This window comes from Arachis ipaensis, chromosome B3 (genome assembly GCF_059453495.1).
Source record: "Arachis ipaensis isolate K30076 ecotype BB chromosome B3, ASM5945349v1, whole genome shotgun sequence".
Classification (NCBI taxonomy): Eukaryota; Viridiplantae; Streptophyta; class Magnoliopsida; order Fabales; family Fabaceae; genus Arachis; species Arachis ipaensis.
This window is the reverse complement of record NC_142438.1, coordinates 123,889,750-123,912,003: the sequence shown is the minus strand read 5'-3', so window position 1 is coordinate 123,912,003 and position 22,254 is coordinate 123,889,750. Positions and strand designations below refer to the sequence as shown.

The 22,254-nt window shown below is 34.1% G+C and overlaps 1 protein-coding gene across 2 annotated transcripts; it reads right to left on the bottom strand.

The window, feature by feature from the left end:
* Window positions 1-17,310: 17,310 nt before the first annotated feature.
* On the bottom strand, window positions 17,311-21,293 carry LOC107630919 (filament-like plant protein 3). 2 transcript variants are annotated; one of them, XM_016334205.3, is made up of 5 exons: window positions 20,960-21,293; window positions 20,045-20,331; window positions 19,540-19,750; window positions 17,851-19,190; window positions 17,311-17,735 (listed from the first exon to the last, which is right to left on the bottom strand). In XM_016334205.3, the coding sequence occupies exons 2-5, from the start codon at window positions 20,153-20,155 to the stop codon at window positions 17,397-17,399; spliced, it is 2,001 nt and encodes a 666-aa protein (XP_016189691.1). In that variant the 5' UTR covers window positions 20,156-20,331; window positions 20,960-21,293; the 3' UTR covers window positions 17,311-17,396. The 2 variants fall into 2 exon arrangements, with proteins under 2 accessions (XP_016189691.1, XP_016189695.1); XM_016334209.3 differs by having other exon boundaries at window positions 20,045-20,160; window positions 20,960-21,264.
* Window positions 21,294-22,254: the final 961 nt, after the last annotated feature.

Below are 22,254 nucleotides of genomic sequence, written 5' to 3'. Positions count from 1 at the left end.
TGTCTCATAACGGGTTAGGAGATATTTTCATTTTGTCTCCAACGCAACAGAAACAGAATAGGAGTAGAAGAGAAAGAGAGAATCACACCTAGATGTATCCTGGTTTAGCTGCTGAGTGCAATGCAGCCTACATCCAGTCTCCATCACAACAGTGACGGAATTTCACTATAATCATTAGATTACAAACACCAATTCTTCCTTAGGATCTACCTAATCACATCTGGGACAAATCCAGATTCTATTCCCAAATCTGAACTTGACTTGGACTCCTACCAAGCTTTCAACCGCAAAGTGCTAACCCAACTTGCAAGGGAATCCCCACAGGATCATAAAACATAACATATAGATGTACAAAGAAACTCTGAGACATTTATGATTTTTTCTCTAATATTGCTCACTGCCTTTTTCCTCTCACTGGCTTTTTCTTACAAACCTCACCATGTTTGTCTTTTACCATGAGACTCAGACAGACAATACTAAGAAAAAGAAAACAAAATGAACATCTTTGAAGGAGAAGAACTCAAGAGGCTTGGGTAGCTATGAGAACTCTGTACTTTCACTTTCTCTCTTTGATCTCAACCCTTGGCTGTTCACCCTTATTATAGAAGGAGAAGCTTCCAAGGTTGAAACCGGTTCAACCAAGCAACTTTTTCTCCAACCTAAAAGCAGCTTCGGTTCGGATAGAGAGAAGAGAGAGGAAAAACCAAAAATCAACATGGATGTACCTCTCTCAACCTTTTTCATCAAGCTTCTTCAATATGAGCCTTTCATCTTGACTTTGGCTCCAAGAATTAATTCTAACCCTTGATGAATCTCTGACCCAGGAGTGCTTCTTTCCTTCCATATTTGCTTCTTTCTATCCATAGCTTCAGAGGCTAGCTTCCTTCTCTGATGAACAACAATGGAAGTGAATTCTTATATCTGAGATCTTCCTCTCTACAGAGGCGGATCTTTTCTTTTCTTGGTATGGAAGATCTTGAGGCTCTTCTTCCAAATCTTGCCTTTAATGGCAAAGCTCTAGCCATGCCTTACTTCGGATCTTCCTTCTTCATAGGCTTTCTTCATCCTAGCCTTTTCTTCTTCCATAGCTTCACTGTTACTTTCTCTGATAACTTACTTCTCTTTTCTTCTTCTGATTGAAGTGACCGAATGAAAAGAGAGAGAGAGAGAGAGAGAGAGGAGAGAGAAGAGACAAAGCTTTCAATGCAAAATTAAACTCAATTTAATTTTGAGTTTCGGTTACCTATGCATGCATTTAACCAAATTGGAATTTGAGTTCCAGTAACCAATGCATAGAGTAACATATGGATCTTTTAATGTGATTAAACCAATTTGAATTTTCAACTTCAAGTTACCAAGGTGACCGAAGCATGCTAGAAATCCTTGGCCCATTTCTTTCATTCTTTTGTTTTATCAACATGGGCTTGTGATTTGGGCTTATCTTCATTTCAAATTTCAGCCACTTTATGTTTGAATTAATTTTGCACAAAACTAAAATAATTCTTTGACCAAAGTGGGCTGCTCTATCTTTTTGACCTAATAGGAAATTAATTTCTTCCTCCTGCACACTAATAAACATATCAAACAAATTATTGGAAGCATATAATAATTTAATAATTTCCTAATCAATATTTTAATAATTTTCTAATTAATAATGTTTGATCATCATTTGAATTTAATATAAGTTTTCCAAACTCAACAATCTCCTCTTTGATGACAAACATTATTAAAACTGAATTGAAAGGATTAGGATTAGAAAACTCCCTTTGATGATTTGGCCGATTCCTCCCCCTTTAAATTGTTCAAACTGCTCCCCCTTAATGTGTGCCAAATTATCCATTAGTTTTTACGGAAGCTGCACCTGTGTGCATGTTCTAAAAGTTCCAAACAAGATACCAATTTTCAAAACATGGAACCTTTAATAACAGAGCCATATTTTATCAAGAAAAATGTTTATACTTGAGCAAACACATTTATCAAAATAATCAAAGCTCAAGTTGATATTAATCCACTAACACAGAGTGCTAAAAAATAAAGATTCAAAACAGAGCATAAACAGATCAAAATAATAAAATAGAGTATACAAAAATAATAAAACGGAGCAACCGGCAGCCCTAATTTCAGTTTCAATTTAGCCATATTTTCAATCTTTTTCTTCCCCTTTTGTCATTAAGGAGGACCCTGCAAAATAAAATATAGAAAAGCAATGCAGTCCATAATATTTAAAACATAAACAGTATCAAAGTAATTAATTACAGTCAACAGTTCAACTGAAAATAAGTTCAAAGATAACAAAATAAAAGTGTTCAGCAGCAAACACATCAGAGAGCAAATCTTAGGTATCAGAAGACTCAGCATCAGATTCTAGAACATCGTCTTCTTTCTCGGAATGAGCCATGTCCTCGTCAATGGAATCCAAATGCTTTAAGAGCAAGTTTACCCTTTCATGAGACTTAAGCCAAGCCTTTCATTTTGCAATGCAAGCTTTCTAGCTTCTTTGCTGAATTTTACCATTTGCTTGGACATGATAGCAAACTCCAAGAGAACATCTTTACCTTTAGCATGCTGCGGTACACCACCACCTTTGATTGTGGACACTTTATTCTCAACAGGCTCACTACTCAAATTAACATTAAAATGCTCAATCAAGCAAGTCAAAAATATACCATATGGCAAGTTACTCTTTTTATCACTTTTCATACAGTTTCACATATGACGAATCATACAGTAAGCTAAAGATATGGGAATGGAGTTCAAAATAGCATAAAGAACAACGGTGTCACAAACACCTACCCTCTGATATGATCCACTTTTTAGGAGTAAAAGAACTGTCATTAATGCTAGGAACAAACCTTCTCTTGTAAAGCAAAATCATTAATGAAAATAGTTTTCAAAAATTAATTTGAATTTTTAAAAACATGAAAATTGAAAATACAAGTCATGAGGAATGACAAAAGATTAAAACTGACATGACTTGAAATGGAGTAAAGTGATGTCATGTTGAAAAATTAATTTCAAAAATTAAAAGAGTATTATGATTTAAAGATAATGAGCCCATATCATGTGAACAAAGTTTGTCTTACATTGGCCCAAAAGGTGGTTACAACATGCTGGGCAATAGGGCACAGTTCTTCATTTTTAATCCACAAATTTTTTGGGCTTTATACAAGTCTTCCTTTGAAGATTTCATCACTTGTCCAGATTTGTCTCCCTGCTGTCTACGAGACAAAAACACACAGAGGCATGAAATTCACAGTTTTTCAACAGAACTTAAATCCATCATCCTAAACTGTTTCTTAATGAACAAAATCTGTTTTCACACAGAGGTTTAGTGAAAAAGTCAGCAAGTTGCTCTTCAGATTTTACAAATTGGATATCAATAGTACCCTTTTGCACATGTTCCCTGATAAAGTGATATCGAACCTCAATGTGCTTGGTTCTAGAGTGCAGTACAGGATTTTTTGAAATATTTATTGCACTCATATTATCACAAAACAAAGGTATACTATTGATTTTTAATTTGTAATCTTTCAATTGAGTTTTAAGCCATAAAAGTTGAGAGCAACAAGCAGCCGTGAATATGAATTCGGCTTTAGCGGTGGATAAAGTAACAGTGGCTTGCTTCTTGCTTGACCACACGTTAGGTGAGCTTCCAAGGAAGTAACACATTCCAGACGTGCTTCTTCTATCCACACGGTCTCCCACGTAATCTGCATCACAAAACCCTACTGCACAGAACTCATTAGATTTAGGATACCATAAGCCAAGATCACATGTGCCCTTAATGTATCTAATGATTCTTTTGACGGCTGAAAGATGGGATTCTTTTGGGTGATATTAAAATCTAGAGCATATACCCACACTTTGAACAATATCCGGCCTAGAGGATGTAAGATACATAAGTGAACCTATTATTCCTCTATACCGTGTTTCATCCACATCTTTGCCACTTTCATCTTTGTCCAGTTTAGTGTTTGGATGCATAGAAGTTCCCATTGATTAACTCTTTGGCATATTTTTCTTGGTGAATAAAGATACCACTAGGAGTTTGTTTAATTTGAAGACCAAGAAAAAAAGTTAATTCTCCCATCAAACTCATTTCAAACTTACTAGTCATTAGTTTTTCAAACACTTCACACAAGGATTCATTAGCTGATCCAAAAACAATGTCATCCACATAAACTTGAACAAGTAAAATATCATCATTAGATTCTTTTATAAACAAAATAGTATTGGTGGTACCCCTTTGAAAATTATTTTCCAATAAGAAGGCACTAAGCCTTTCATACCAAGCTCTAGGAGCTTGCCTAAGACCATAAACTGCCTTTGAAAGTTTAAAAACATGATTTGAAAAATTTTTGTTTTCAAAACCGGAGGGTTGTGTCACAAATACTTCTCTATCTATAAAACCATTAAGAAAAGCACATTTGACATCTGTTTGAAACATTTTAAAACCCTTGTGGGCAGTATACGCAAGAAGCAACCTAATTGCTTCCATTCTTGCTACCGGGGCAAATAACTCATCAAAATCTATACCTTCCTCTTGATCGTAACCTTGGGCCACTAGTCTAGCCTTGTTACGAACAACACTACCATCCTCACCCAATTTATTTTTGAAAATCCATTTTGTACCGGTTACCTTTTTACCATTTGGATTTGGTACAAGAGTCCAAACCTCATTCTTTTCAAATTGTGCTAGCTCTTCCTCCATGACTTTAACCCATGAGGGGTTTTCAAGAGCTTGCTTCACATTAAGAGGTTCCAATTGGGACAAGAAGGCAACATTGCTTGGTTCCATTTGCTTCTTACTTGAGGATCTAGTGGTTATGCCTTGTGAATGATCACCAATGATGAATTTATGAGGGTAACCCTTCAAAAATTTCCATTCACGTGGCCTTTGAGGAAAGGTTCTACCTTGACGAGTTTCAGTAGGAAACTCTGTTCTGGATTCTCTGGCTAGTTCAGGAGACAAAATAGAAATGTCTCCTTCATTCTGAAGAGACGCTTCTGGACAGACAAATTCAACAGCTGGGACAGACTTGGAATTTTTTTGACTGACTTGATGGTTCACATCAGTTTCACTACCTGCATCATCATCTAATACAGCACTTGGAATAGAATTAGAATCACAAAAAGACACATGTATGGATTCCTCAATTGTTCTATGTTCTTTGAGGTAAACCTTAAACGCTTTGCTAGTGGTGGAGTATCCAACAAACATTCCTTCATAAGATTTTGGATCAAATTTTCCAAGATTTTCTTTATTGTTAAGTACAAAATATTTGCATCCAAAAATATGGAAATAAGATTAAGTGGGGTTCCTTTCCAAAGCTCATATGGAGTTTTCTTTAAACCTTTTCGAATGATGGTTCTATTTAAAATATAACAAGTTGTGTTTACAGCTTCATCCCACAAAAATTTTGGAACATCATTTTCACAAAGCATTGCCCTAGTCATTTCTTGAAGGCTTCTATTCCTTCCTTCAACAACCCCATTTTGTTGAGGTGTTCTTGGGTATGAAAAGTTATGTGCTATTCTAAATTCATCACAAAAATGTTCAAAATCTTGATTTTCAAACTCCTTTCCATGATCACTTCTCAGGTGGGCAATTTTTAAATATTTTTTATTTTGGATCTTTTTGCAAAGAGAAGAAAAAGCATAGAACGCATCATTTTTGTGAGCTAAGAAAAGAACTCAACCAAATCTAGAGTAATCATCCACCACTACCAAACCATAATATTTTCTTCCCAAACTTGTGTTCTAGTAGGACAAAAAAGATCAATATGTAACATTTCCAATGGCCTTTTAGTGGAAATTCCATCTTTGGGTTTAAAAGATGATCTTACTTATTTGCCTAGTTGACAAGTATTACAAGTAATATCTTTATCAAATTTAATATTTGGAATTCCTCTAACTAAATTCTTTTTAACAAGCTTAGAAATTTGGTACATGCTTGCATGTCCTAATTTCTTATGCCAAAGCCATTTTTCAGATTCAAGAGAGGTAAAACAAGTTACTTTTTGATCCTTTAAATCCTCTAGAGTTAATCCATACACATTATTGCATCTTTTTGCTTCAAACAAAATATCACCGGATTTTTCACAAATAATCAAGCAATCCAATTTTCTAAAAATATCCAAATATCCAAGATCACACAATTGGCTAATGCTTAGTAGGTTGTGCTTTAATCTGTCAACAAGCAAAACATCATTAATGAAAGAAGAGAAGTTCTTGCCCAATTTACCTATGACCACTATCTTTCCCTTTCCATTGTCACCGAAAGTAACAAAACCTCCATCATACTCATCAAGCTTGATGAAGAATGTTGACTTTCTGGTCATATGCCTAGAGCACCCACTATCCATATACCACAAGTTGTCCTTTCTTTTGGATGCTAGGCAAACCTACAAAAATACTTAAGTGAGATTAGGTATCCAAATTTTTTTGGATCTTTTAATGTCAAACAATCTCCTTTTTTCCAAGCCATTATAATCACAAACAATCTTGTAAACTTTATCTCCAATCATCCTTTCACTTATGAAGCACTGAATAGGAAAATGTCCATTCCAATTGCATAATCTACAAAATTTTTGAGTTGCTATTTTTCTAAGGCTTGTTGGGTTTTGAAACCTTATGTCATCTGAAGAGGATGCCATATTGGTAAAAGAAGATTTTTCAATAAATTTTTCAGATTTGTGAAACCTCAAACCAGCTTTATCATAAAGAGGTTTTTGGCTAGCCAAGAGTTGATTTAAATTTTCAGAATTTTGAGCAAAACTAGCTAAGTCCTCTTTAAGTCTTTTTACCTCTTTATACAACCACTCATTTTCCTCAAAATAGTTTAGATTTTCAGTCACAGAATGATGATATTCACAACTCTTAAGTTCAGCTTTTAACTGCTTGTTTTCTTCAACAAGATCATTAGCAGTTTCGGCTTCCCTTAATTTATCTTTAAGAAAATCATTTTCAGCTTTTAGTATTTCTATTTGAGACTCAAGATCTTGGTTTTCATTTAAGAAACATTTAATCTTTTCAAAGATGATCAATCATAAGATGAAGGTCTTCAGTGGAGGGATCAAGAAATACTACCTGCTCTATGTGATCGGCTATGAGACAAGTTTGAGATTTGGTTTCTGATTCTTCATCTTCATCAGTGTCATTTTCTAAGTCTTCCTATGAATCCATGAGTCCTTTCCTCTTTTCTCTTTTCGGTTTGTCCTCCTTCTTCAGTTTTGGACAATCAGACTTGAAGTGTCCAGTTTCCTTATAGTTGTAGCAGATCACCTTGCCTAGGTCCCTCTTTGGTTTCCTTGAACTGCCTCCTTTGTTCCGTTCCTTCAGCTTTATCATTTTTTTTGAATTTCTTAGCAAATAAAACAAAATCATCGTCAGATAAATTATCACTAGATTCATCATCCAGAGATTCAGTTACTGATTTGAGAGCAATTCCTTTCTTTTTTGCATCTCTCTTTAAATAAGTATTTTCAAAAGCAAGTAAGTTTCCTCTCAGATCATCATATGTCATTTCATCAATACCACTACTCTCAGCTATTATTATAGCGTTGGTTTTCCACCCTTTAGTGAGACATCTCAATATTCTCCTCACAAGCACAGATTTAGGATGTCTGATTCCCATAGCATCCAAGCCAGTGATGATAATGTTGAATCTTTCAAACATTTCATCAATTGTTTCTCCTTCCTTCATTGAGAATATTTCGTAGTCTCTATTTAGCATGTCTATTCTGGATCTTTTGACTTGGATTGTGCCTTCATGAGTAACTTGAAGCTTGTCCCAGATTTCCTTTGCTGTTGTGCATCTTGATACCTGTCAGTATTTCTTGAAGCTAACAGCACAGTTGAGCAAGTTGACAGCTTTAGCATTAAGCTCTATTTTCTTTCTATCATCTTCATTCCAATCGGCCTCAGCCTTGGGAACAATCAATCCATCAGCTCTAGTGGTGGTTGGAAATTGTGGACCTTCCAGGATTATTTTCCAAAGCCTGTAATCTACAGATTGAACAAAGATCTTCATTCTTTCATTCCAGTTGCTGTAGTTCTTTCCATTAAAAAATGGAGGTCTGTTGCTTAACTGCCCTTCCGTCAGAGTATAGACCACCAGATTTGAGCCACTGTTAACTGCCATCAGGATCTTTTTTCCAAGTTGCAAAGCTTGATCTCTTTGAGACCAAGCTCTGATACCAATTGATGGTAATCAATGGCTAAGAGAAGGGGATTAGATCTTAGCCCCTTTTTGCTGAATATTAATTTTTGTTTTTTCAAAAAGACTTCAGGAGATATTTCTGCTTTTGTCTCATAACGGGTTAGGAGATAGTTTTCATTTTTGTCTCCAATGCAACAGAAACAGAATAGGAGTAAAAGAGAAAGAGAGAATCACACCCAGATGTATCCTGGTTCAGCTGCTGAGTACAATGCAACCTACATCCAGTCTCCATCACAACAGTGACAGAATTTCACTATAATCATCAGATTACAAACACCAATTCTTCCCTAGGATCTACCCAATCCTATCTGGGAAAAATCCAGATTCTATCCCCAAATCTAAACTTGTCTTGGACTCCTACCAAGTTTTCAACCGCAAAGTGTTAACCCAACTTGCAAGGGAATCTCCACAGAATCATGAAACACAACATACAGATGTATAAAGAAACTCTGAGACATCTATGGCTTTTTCTCTAATATTGCTCACTATCTTTTTCCTCTCACTAGCTTTTTCTTACAAACCTCACCATGTTTGTCTTTTATCATAAGACTTAGACAGACAATACTAAGAAAAAGAAAACAAAATGAACATCTTTGAAGGAGAAGAACTCAGGAAGCTTGGGTAGCTATGAGAACTCTGTGCTTTCACTTTCTCTCCTTGATCTCAACCTTTGGCCGTTCACCCTTATTATAGAAGGGGAAGCTTCCAAGGTTAAAATCGGTTCAACCAAGCAACTTCTCCAACCCAAAAATAGCTTCGGTTCGGACAGAGAGAAGAAAAAGGGAAAACCGAAAATCAACATGCATGTACCTCTCTCAACCCTTTTCATCAAGCTTCTTCAATCTGAGCCTTTCATCTTGACTTTGGCCCCAAGAATGAATTCTAACCCTTGATGAATCTCTGACCTAGGAGTGCTTTTTTCCTTCTATTTTTGCTTTTTCCTATCCATAGCTTCAGAGGCTAGCTTCCTTCTCTGATGAACAAAAATGGACGTGAACTCTTACAACCGAGATCTTCCTCTCTGACAGAGGCGGATCCTTTCTTTTCTTGTATGGAAGATCTTGAGGCTCTTCTTCAAAATCTTGCCTCCAATGGCAAAGCTCTAGCCATGCCTTGCTTCGGATCTTCCTTCTTCATAGGCTTTCTTCATCCTAGTATTTTCTTCTTCCATAGCTTCACTGTTACTTTCTTTGATAACTTGTTTCTCTTTTCTTCTTCTGATTGAAGTGACCAAATGAAAAGAGAGAGAGAGAGAGAGAGAGAGAGAGGGAGAGAGAGAGAGATAGGAGAGAGAAGAGACAAAGCTTTCAATGCAAAATTAAACTCAATTTAATTTTGAGTTTCGGTTACCTATGCATGTATTTAACCAAATTGGAATTTGAGTTCCAGTAACCAATGCATAAAGTAACGTATGGATCTTTTAATGTGATTAAAGCAATTTGAATTTTCAACTTCAAGTTACCAAGATGACCGAAGCATGCTAGAAACCCTTGGCCCATTTCCTTCATTCTTTTGTTTTATCAATACGGGCTTGTGATTTGGGCTTATCTTCATTTCAAATTTCAGCCGCTTTATGTTTGAATTAATTTTGCACAAAGCTAAAATAATTTTTTGACCAAAGTGGGCTGCTCTATCTTTTTGGCCCAATAGGAAATTAATTTCTTCCTCCTGCACACTAATAAACATATCAAACAAACCATTGGCAGCATATAACAATTTAATAATTTCCTAATAAATATTTTAATAATTTTTTAATTAAGAATATTTGATCATCATTTGAATTAAATATAAGTTTTTCAAACTCAACAATGTACATAGTTATTGAGTGAGTTTGGCAATATCACTGTGTGGCATGTTCTACGAGAATTAAATCAAGAAGCAAATGAATTGGCCTAAATTACTTCAAGATATAAGATCAAGTCTACAACACTAGAAAAATTGATAAAGATAAAGGGAATATATATTTCTTTGAGTGAAAGAGAAGTGTTTTTGTTAGAAAAATTAGATTCGAAAGATTGGAGAGTTCCAATTGTGGAATATTTAGAAAATTCAAACAGCACCATCGATAAAAAACTTAAATACAAATCTCAAAGTTATGTTCTAATGAATAATGTGTTGTTTAAGAAATCTATCGACGAAAATTTTGACATGTTTGGAAGAAAAAGAGGCGTATTTAGCTCTTGCCGAAGTGCATGAAGGAATTTGTGGTGCCCATCAGTCAGGAAAAAAATGAAATGTGTTATAAACAGGAGAAGATTGTATTGGCCAACTATTCAGAAAGATTGTGTGAATTATGCTAGATCTTGTGAGGAGTGTCAAAAACATGAGAATCGTCAACATATTCTAGCGTCAGAATTGTATATTATAATTAAACTATGGCCGTTTAGAGGTTGGGCTTTAGATTTGATTGGGCAGATCCATCCACCTTCTTCTAAAGGTCATAAGTTTATTTTAGTTGGTATTGATTATTTTTCTAAATGGGTAAAGGCTATCCCTTTGAGGGAGGTGACTCACAATGAAATAAGTAATTTCATTGAGGAGCATATTGTGCATAGATTTGGGATTTCTCAATCTATTACCACTGATCAAGGAACCATTAAAAAAGGTCATGAAATATGCCAAGTCTAGAGATATAAATGCTTTCTTCTACACCTTATTATGCCTAAGCTAATGGACAAGTAGAGGTAGTGAATAAAATTTTGATTGCATTAATTAAAAACATATTAAAAGGCAACCAAAAAATTGGCACCAAACTCTCAGTCAAGTTCTTTGGGCTTACAGAAATTCTCCAAGAGGTTCTACTGGAACTACTCCATATAAACTAGTCTACAGTTATGATACAGTGTTGCCGATTGATATCAATTTGCAAGGTATAAGGGTGCTAGATTAGATGAGATACCAGTAGTAGATTATTGAAATTCTTTATATGACGAGCTCAATAAACTAGATGATGAAAGGTTGAGAGCTTTAGAGTGGGTGATTCAATAAAAGCAGGTTATGTCAAAATCGTACAACCGCCGAGTTAAAGTAAAGACATTTGTAGTTGGATATTGAGTATGAAAGACAATTTTGTCTATGAAAAAAAGTCAAAAACTTTTGGTAAGTGGTCTCCAACTTGAAAAGGACCTTATATAGTTGACAAAGTTTATTCTAGAAATGCCTATAAGATTATTGAAGTTGGATCAGGAAAAAGAATTCTTTTGATAAATGACAAGTGTTTAAAAGTGTATAGGTCAGGCATACATGAGAAAAAAAATCCCACATATTTAGGATAAGAAAATATTCAATTGAAGTGTCAAATCCTAAAATGAAAGGCTAACTAGCATTTTCAATTTAGTTTGTCAAATTTAAGATAAGTACAAACTGACACTTTCATGTGCTTTCTAGCTATAAACTACAAGTTTTATTGACAATGTAAAGCATTAAGTCTATAAAACAAATATGTATTCAAAGTATTAATTTAAAATAAGAGTCAATGCAGGAAAATAACTTATCACTTTCTAAGTACAATCTAGCACATGCTAACATATAAAAAAAATGAAAGGGTTAGTGGATAAATTTGTGTAAAGTTAGAAGCATGTCAACAAAGTCACACTTTATTTATTTTGACAGTACTTGAGACAAATACATATGAGGTAGCATACACCATTGCAACCTGATAATATAGGCAAATATGGAGGTCATCTCAAATGAAATATAAAAGAGGTCATTGAAATATTAATAATTGGCTTAACATGAAGTAATGTAATAACTTTTCAAATGTAGCAAGTGTCAACCAGTTTACAACATAAAGATAGGGTGCATATAAGAGCAAATAAAAAAGTAAATTTTTTTTTAATTTGCTTAATATGTAAAACCTAATAAAAAATGAGGATTGCAGAGACATATTAAAAGAAATAGTTCATATACAAAATGTAAGATTAAGCCTCGAAGATCTCTTTCAAATGGTAACTTCAGTATGGAGAGCAATTTGAAAATTCATGGCTTCTTTTGTAACTTGATGCGAGCAAAGCATTTTCTTTTCAAGGGATTGCAATGATGCATTGCTACTGTCAAGTATGCTGCTTGCTTTAACAAGTTGACTTTCATTCTTCATCAAAGCAGCGTTTAACTTGTTTTTTTTTTATCTCTTTCTTGATAATCAGCTATTGTTTCAAGTCTTAAATCTCATCAGATAATTCATGAGCCTGGCTTTTAGCTTTTGCAATATGGGTAGACAGGATAGTTTTAGCGATTTCAAAAGACGAGGTGTCTTGTTTCTACTTGGAAAAAACTTAAGTTGATTGCTGGTATAATAAGATAGCTGCTTGAGCTTCTGCTGAAAATTTGACATAAAGGTCTTCATAAATCTTTCGCAAGCGGGTCAACAAAGGGTCGATAAACTCAGTATGTGAAGTAATTGAAAATGTATAAAAATGTTAGAAAGCTGAACCTTAAGGTTTGGATCAATGGCAAGCGTCAAGAGAGGTTTAGATAGGATGGTACCAAGTTATTTTCTCAAAGGAGGTAGAATGGATTTGTCAACAATCTTTGTTGTGGGAGGTGTGACATGGAGTTATTCTGTTGAAAGATAACTTTGGATGGTAGAGCCAGATTCAACTATGACTTTCTTATCTGCATCCATATATTTCATTCAAATCTTCTAAGTCAAACAACAAGTCATTCAGCATAATATTGGAGGTATAAGCATGGATTGAAATGACTGGCATTTATTTTTCCAACAGCTCACTCAGAAAAATTTCAAAATTTTGAATCTAAAACAAATATGCAAAAGAAAGTGTCAACAAAATTTGTGAAAAAAAGGTATTAATTAGTCTAAATAACATATTATACCTTATCAGATTTGATGCTGGGTGTGAGTTGATCTGATGTGGTAGCTGTAGAATTTTCGGTGTTAGGCACAAATCGTGAAAATGGGAGGAGATGTAGTGATCTGAAACGAAAAATAAAATAAGGGCAAAGATAATTAATGAGATCAATATAGAAAGAAACATGATGATGATAAAAAAAATTAGCATGAGAAACATCATTAGTAATCAAGTTCTTCAAGACAATGTTATTTTTAACCTGAAAGATGTGAGAATAGATGAATATACTTGAGGAACAAATTGACCACTAAGACGGAAGGCATCGACATCATTATCTTTAGAAGATGAGTCACTTACTGCTTTATTACTAGACGAGGTGCTCTCATCTTCTTCATCATTGTTCTGAGAGATTTCTGGTCCCTCATTGTTGTTATTGGATGTACTTGACGTGTCTTCGTTATCATCATTTGAAGATGATGACACCGTAATTGGTTTAAAATTTGTTTTTGACCCGACGGCTTAGGCAATTAGGATTGAGCTTCCTTTTTTCTACAAGCCTAGCAGAAGTTTTTCTTAGAGGAGGATTGGCAGTAAGTGATGTAGATTTTTCCTCTGAAAAAAAGCATCATACATGAAAATAATAATAATAATAATAATAATAATAATAATAATAATAATAATAATAATAGCACAGAGAAAAGCATCATTTGTTTAATTCAATTGGATAAATGATTTAGTTGTAATTTTCTTTTCTAATAGTTGACACTCTCCTCACTTGCTACATCATAAAAGCATTAGTCATCCTTCAACAATAATTACTAAAAGTGACTTTAATGAAAGAGTAATAGGCTTTTCACTAAGAAAAAAAATGAATATGTGGTCAACAGATAAGTCTTAAATCAGAATAGGTGGAATTTACTTCTCTGAAAAACATTGTCCTTCTAAAGGTTCAAAAACTCTTCTAGTGAAGCAGTTTTGGTAAGCAAAAATTGAATTTCTTGAAGATGGAATGGCTTGAGCTAGTCCAAATTGTTTAGATACAGTATAGACTGCTATTCTTAGGTCATTTCACCTGAAAATTCAGCAAAAAGTAGTTGAAAAGTTAAGAATTATGACCAAATGGTAAATGCTTTCCTCTTGTATGGTCTTAGTTGTGGCATGAGATTGTGTTAACCATTTTGGACCAACTTGACATTTGGCAAAAGAAGTCAGGTTGACAATGTTGCCTTTCTCTGGCAAGTAACATGAAACTTAGAAGAAGTGTTTTATTTTCTCATGTGGAGCCTTTGACTTGTCAGAAAAAATTAAGCAGACGGTGCCCTGCAACTACAAAATTTATAGGATTTTTTTTTGTTCGAACGTGGTTGACAGAAAGCCATAATTGAAAAAATCAAACGGGACCATTAATATTAGTGATTTTCTTCTTCTCCCTCATAAAATCTGTGATCTAGTTTAAAGTGAGATATAGTAGAGCCAAAAATAGTTTGGATAAACACAAGTTTCTATCTTCAGCTAACAGAGTGGCAAATGAAAGATAAGTGGCTTCAACTTGAATGCTCCGGGTATAGAAAATCACGCCGCTCAACCAACAGAGAAGGAAGGCTATGTGCTAATTATCAGAAACAGGATCTTCATATTGACCTTTGTTGTTGCAAATGAAACTCTGGTAGGTAGTGGAAGAGAGGTCTATGCTATGGAATACTCAATTCTTGTGGTTGACCTGGTAGTAGTTAAAATTTTCTCTCCCAAAAGAGGTATGCCAGTTATAGCAGCTATATCCAGAAGAGTAAGAATAATCATGTCGTATGGGATGTGAAAAGTATGAGAAGTCTTGTCCCAAAAGTATAACGCACCTCCTATTAGTCCTAAATTAATGGTGTAGGAGTTTTTACTGAGTTTGATTAGATCATATATTCCAATTTCTTTGAGGGTGACTAGAAAAGAAATTTTTGATCTTATTTGTGTCATTAGAAAAGATAATAGAACTGATAAAAGCTAGGTCTACACCACTAATGATAAAAGAAAGTAGTACATGAATTTTCATATTTTTTACTTTGACAACTTTGGTTCAGCAACAAATATTTGGCCATTTTTGACAAGAAGTTTTATCACAAATGGTCACTTTGGGTGAAGAAGGAAGATTCATTGATGTTGTTCAAGGTTGTCATGAGGGTACATATTAAAAAATTTTAATATTAGATCTTAGAATTATCAACAATGATCGAATAAGCTACAAAGACAGAAGATAGTGCATAAAAAATAAATAAAAATTAGGTTTATGTGAATTTAATTATTTGACTTAAAGCAATAAAACAAGAATACAATATGGAACAAGATTTAATATTACTTGTCAATACTTACGAAAAAAACCTTATGAGGGTACATAATAATAAGTATGAATGTGCAAATAAAACTTTAATAATTTTGACCAATACAAATAGGTATATATTTTGTTTACTAGGGGGCATAATTTATGAGTATTATATATATAAAGATTCTCATCATCTTATCTCCAACCAATTAATATGCTGTTTCAATAGCTCAAATTTAAAAAGGTATGGATACAAAAATTTGAATAAGTATTCAATGAGAGAAACAAGATCCAATGTAAAAATTTAGTATCAATACCTTCATTTGCAATTATTAAAATATGATGCCAAATATTCTTATTAATAAATCTACGTGAATAGTACTAATGAAAAAGAAAAAAAAAATATCCAGATGTTGTGATATTATGAGAATAATAAATTGGGTTCATGATAAAAAAAATAAAAAAATCATGTTAAATTTTAATTGGTCACAACTCCTCAAAATTAATAATAAATAAAGAGAATAATATCTTAATCAAGGATTTTAAACAAACTTTGAGATGATTAATAAATTGATTAAGCTCAAACCAAGTTGAAGAAATTTTCGAAAACAACATGAATAGTAGTTCAGATATCAAATTCTGGTTTGAACGTAGAAATTGAAATCATTAGTCTCCTGAAATATCTTGTAAGTTGTAAAATAATATTTTAGTACTCAGATGACTCAAAAAGAGACGGTTTTCGTATTATTTTGGTATGGACAGTGTTCTTCTAGAATGAAAAAAAAAAAAAAGGAAGATGGATCTAACAATTGAAGCTTAACTGAAGAAACGAAATAAATAGGTGTTGGAAGTAAAGTATTCTAGGTTAAAAAAGAAGAAATTTTGTAGTGTTGCTTCTTTTCATTACTAAAATGTCATTTTCTTTTTCTTACAGGTTTTTTTGTTTATAACTTTGTTCAATATACCCTTTATGTTGTAACTCATGTTGCACTCCTAATTCTCTTTGTTTAGTCAATAAACAAAACATTAATTAGAAAAAAAAGTCATCCTTATTCCAAAATAATTTATATTATACGGTTCAATATTTGGTTTCTATCTATTAAGTAGAAAAAATAATAACAATAAAAAAAGTAGTAATAATATATATCTATTGTCTCTGTTACTATAAGATAACAAAATGTTTTCACTTTTAATCATGGTATATTTTTAAACGAGAAATTTGGAGGCATTATGTTAAATAAAAATTATTATTATATAATAAAATAATTATATGTTAATGTCTCCCTACACTTAAAATATGATATTTATTATTTAGCAGTTAAACACTTTTTAAATCGAAATTTTGAATATTCTTGGTTCAGAAATCAGAGCTACTTTGATTAGTATGATCATGAATTATTAATTATAGCATCACATTTCGTTTGAAATGCAATGTATATTCAATCATATCTCTAAACTAAAATGTGCAACACATGTGATCAAAGAATTGTGCTATATCTACAAAATGCATAAATTCAACCTTCAATGATTGCCGTGAAATATCTAATAGCAGATGATCATATTAAAATAAAGGGCCGTTGTGGCTCTAGGGTATTTTGTGTCTGATGAGTAACATGCAACTGTTTGGTGAATTGGTGATAATAATATTATATTAAGTCATAGAAGCAGCTCATTATTAGTCATCAATCACGCCAGCGGGGTTAGGCTAGGAGACACTCCTATCATCGTTTCCATGCCTTTATAACTTATTTCCGCTTCTGGCTTTCATTTTAGTCAACATCAAAGACTGACACATTGGGGTGGTGGCGCAGTTGGCTAGCGCGTAGGTCTCATAGCTTAGAGTGATCCTGAGGTCGAAAGTTCGAGCCTCTCTCACCCCAAGCTTTTTTTTTTTTTTTTCTTTTCATAACTTAGTTAAGGACGGTACATGGAATTGAGTAATTGAAGCAGGCTCAAAAATCATAAACCATATATCAAAATTCCAACTTTTATTTGCTTCTTCAAGCACTGCTATTTGGAGACAAGAATGAATGAACCAAATTTACAACTCAGCCTTTCAGATTCTTCCTCGCCTGCTTACACTCTTGCTTCTAGGGGGAACCAACTTACCAAGGTTACTATTATGGCGGCTCTTCTCGTTGGCGATGGATGTTGGATTAAGCGAAATTGGCGACTCGGAACCTCTTTTGGACAGACACATATCAGTGTGGTGCAATTTCAATTGTTCAACACCATTTTGTTGAGCTTGTGTAACTTCATTAGTCAACTCATTAATGTTGCCTGAATCAAGTAGGAAGTCTTCCAAGGTTGCAAGGGACTTCAACTGCTGTCCAAGAGATGCAATGGTTTTCTTGCAATCAGCATATCTACTAGCAGCCAATGCAAGTTCCTTCTCCTGCATTACAAGATGCCAAATTCTCTACTTCATTTTCACATGCTAGATATTATTCAATTAGTATCTATTTTTTAAGTTTCAATAAGTATATGGCAAGAAGGATTAACAAACTGACCTGCTTTAACTTCGACTTGCGATTAACATTTTCCCTTTGCAAAGCTGCGGTGTCTTGCTGAAGTTGAACTTCCTGCTTTGTTTTTGAAAGCTCATCCTCCAGTCTCCGGAACTTGATCGAGTTCTCCATAGACAAAGCTTGCTCCTTCTGAATCTTTTCCTCCAAGGAACAGATTTTTGCAGCCAACTCTTCTATATCACTTTGAGCAATTCCAAGTTTTGACTCGGCTACTTCCTTCTTAGTTTTGGTTGCTTTTAGTTCTTCATATGTTTCTTGATTTGATTTGTTGGCAAGAGCTAACTGAGTTCGAAGCTCTGTTACCTTCAACTCTGCTTCTCTAATCCGACTATGTGATGCCTCAAGCTGCATTTGGCACTTGGTTAAGCTAGTCTGTACTTCAAGTTTATCAGCCTCCATTTTCTGTAGCATCTTTTCCAACTCACTGTTCTTTTGAATGGTGGCTTCAACTTGAGCTTTCATCGTACCCTGGCAAACACTGATTGCTTTAACAGAATTGCTTCCACTTTCTGCATCCGGCAATGCAGCAAGCTTTTCCATCTCAAGGAAATCATCCATGAGGTTGATCTCAGTTGAAGGGGCCATATGGCTTTTCCCATTAGCCTTTTGGTTCTTTAATTGATCAAGTTCCGTTACTAAATTTGATGACCATGATTCGCTACGGCTTGGCCCGTGTTCATTGATCTCCCAGCCCCCTAATTTACGCATGTCATTTTCAACTGCAAGTAGCCTCTCTCCACTATCTGACATACTATCTGTGAATGACTCAACATAAACTGAAGATGCAGCCAAAGACCTGTGATCGTTAATGGGAATTGCTTTTCGAGAAATTGCTTTCAGTCTACGGCACTCAGCTTCAAGCTTAGCAACCTTCTTGACACTCTCCAAATGTTGCTTGCTTGCAATTTCAGCAGCCTCGGCACTTAAGTCCCTTTCAGCAATCCTGTATTCTAATTCTTCAAGCCGAGATTCAAGCTCAAGTTTAAGACTTGAATTCTCTTTCTCCATAGCCTCAAGTCTCTGATGAAGGTCAGAACGAATTGATGCAGTAGCATCTGCTTTAGCTGTTTGAAGTGAAGCTTCGAGTTCCACAACCTTTCCCTCAAGCTCAGCTCTTTTCCGCTCCCAGTCATGACATTTAATTGCCATAGCTTCAACAATCTTTTGCTCTTGCTCCTCTCTAGCTTGTCGAAGCTGCCGCATACACTCTTTGAGTGCCCCATCAAGATGACCAACTCGGTCTTCAAGAATTGAGTTCTTTTGCTTTGCAGTGTCAAGTTGTTGCTTTAAAGACACCACTTCTTTTTCAGCCTTCTCCCAACCTGAAAAAATACAATGCCAATGCAGATTTCATTTAGCCAATTGACTAACATATCAATAGCAGGGTAAAAAAGAGACAGCTTTTCACACAATTTGGGTTAAACCACACAATAGCCCCTTCTGCACCTTGGTCAAGCAGAAGCAGATAATTACACTGTCCTAAAGCAAGGAAAACACTACTCTGGCATCATGATTTGAAGAATCTCTCCCCAGAAAATTTCCCCCCATGATCTCCTGAAGTTTCTGTTTGAGCTTTCAAGCTATGACTTGAATGCATGTCACATTATAAGCATTTGAATTAGCACTACTTCCACTGGACATGCAAGGAATTAAGGGGCAATGAACAAATACCTGAGACAGCTTCTTCAGCAACTTTAGCATGCTGTTTTACCAAGTCTTCTTTGGCACTAATATTAAGGAGAGCGGCTGCAAGTTTGTCATTTAGAGCCTTCACACCAGTACCTTCTTCTTTATTCTTCTTTGGTGTACTATGTTCTTCTTCATTTGGTGGTGGAGCTTTGGATGTGACTTCTGGTGATTGAGTAGCTTGGGTTGCATACACCTTACCAACATGTGACAAAAAAGAATACTAGAGTCATCATATTGTTTTCCAAATTTACAATAATCTGATCAATCAAAGATATTAACAAAGAGGACATTCTAACGAGAAATCCTCCATACACGGAAAAAGGAACAATTACTCAAGTCTCTAATACTCTAAAACTAAGCCTTTTGTAATAAGACAGCCACATCCAATAGGATCAATCAAAATAGAATCCAGCAAACCGTGCAATTGAAAAGGGTGAAACCAGGGTCAATTGTATTTGTAGCACTGTATAAAATCTCCATTGCCCACCTGATCATCAAAGAATCTCTCTGAAAGAGAGGATATTGATCCCGAACTCTCCGTTTCGCCAGGACTTTTCTCCGATGACTTCCTGCGCCATAGCCAACTCCTTCGGTCCATCTACCCTACAGGTATACAAAAGCAGAACCTCCCTCTTATTCCCTCACAATTATCTTATCTTCAAGCATCATTATACAACCCAAAAGAAAGATGAGAACTTGATCTGGGATCTAAAATGCACTCAAGATGATTGCCATGATTCTGATCATAATTCAAAATTATCTAGCTGGCAAATTCTGCAAGCAAAACACACATGGAAAAGAAAAAAGGGGGGAAAAAAGGAATCATTAGAATGAATCAAGAATCAAATTTTACAGTGTTAGTTATTCGCTTTGCTTAGAATTCACTTCCCAATTCCCATCACAAATCATCAATCTATCTACCTCCATTTTTGACTTGTAGTGATGCTTCTCATAAAAGGGCAGTGCTTTAAATTGAAGCATGAAAGGAATCACCACGTAATAGAGAATTACAATTTGCAAGTAACCAATACCCATTGAAAAAAAAATGATTTATTTTTCTGTTGGGGTGTTTTTTAATGGGTATTACTTTAGACTCAAAATTGTAACAACTCTTCTGACAGATAAGCACCTACCAAAGACTCCCCAATATGACGCCATTGAATTCAATCAACACAATCACATTGAAGAGAGTCCTATTCCTATAGCATCATGCCAACAAATAAGAAAGAAAAAAAGAATCAATAAAAATCTGAATGAATCAAGCAAGAGAGTGTGACCCACTTCAACTATCAGCGAGAAGATTGCATTGATGAGTAGTTTGGTTGAATAAAAAGAGCCACGACTCAAGAAAGACAAGAACAAGAATGAATGAATGTGTGATGATGAGTTAGAATCATAGTACCTTGCTTGCTATGTGAAGAAGGTACACCAAGAGAGAGAACGGGGGAGACAAGTTCCGGGGATCGGAGAAGGAATGTCAGGAATTGCAGGGAGGGAAGGGACATCATGGGAAGAAACAACAACGCTACTAACTAATACAAGATTCAGAAATATTATCCTACACGTTTCTTCCTAATCGAAAATATATAAAAAGAACAAAAGACGCATACAAACAATGAGGAAATGGAAAAAGTTTATATGTGAGACAGATGTGTGTAGGACCATGTGAATGTGAGTGTGAGAGAGAAAGAGAGGAAAAACTGAGGTAGCTGATTTTTCATCTTCTTTTCCTTCTTATTATTACTTTACGGAGATTTGGTCGCTAAGTAAATTAATTAATTCTTTCTTTTCATTTTTCAAATGAAGACGGCGTTATTCCCGCCCATTGGTAGGAGCATTCAGAAGGAGAGAGACATAACAAAGATAGAGAGAGATTGCAATAATTAAACCAATAATTATTTTACTAACCTTAAGATAATCTAAAATACTATTGAAAAAAAAAATGATGGGGAATTGGTGTTATTGACTTATTGTTCAGTATTATTATAGAATTTATTGTTAACTGTTTGAATACAAAAGAATAAAAGACATAACATAATGTACTTCTCTATTATATTACCTTAAATAATATTTTATTATTTTATCGTGATAAAAATATATATTTAAATTATGTATATTTTAAAAATAAAGAGAAAAATAATTTAAAATAAAAAGAATATTTTTTTTACCATGGTTGAGTATTACTATTGTATTATTGTCCTTTTAAATTTTTATTCTAATATAGTTGTTTGAATAAAAAAATATTCTCTGATTTTCTTCTTCTACTATGTCACCGTTGAGATTTTAAACATTTTTTTCAGTGCTTATCTTCTTTTAAAATGATGTATGTTTGGAAAAAAGTGAAAAAAATATTAAAAAATAAAGAGTATTTTTTTCTAGGTTTATTTTACATTGTTACAATTAATTAAAAATTTTATTGATAATAAAGCAAAAACCAAATTAAAAAAATAGAAGCCAATATAACAACTACCAAATTAAAAAAAATATATTAGGAAAATATACATTTTCCTTTCATGTACTCATTTTCTCTGCAATAAAATATCAATTCATTTTTTTATACACAAATTATACACACTTATTCTGTTATAAATAATTAAAAATAACAAACATATATCAATATAGATTTGTGTCATTGTTGAGTATTATTATTGAATTTATAATCGACTAAACTGGGCACAGTGTTGGAGGTAGGTAAAT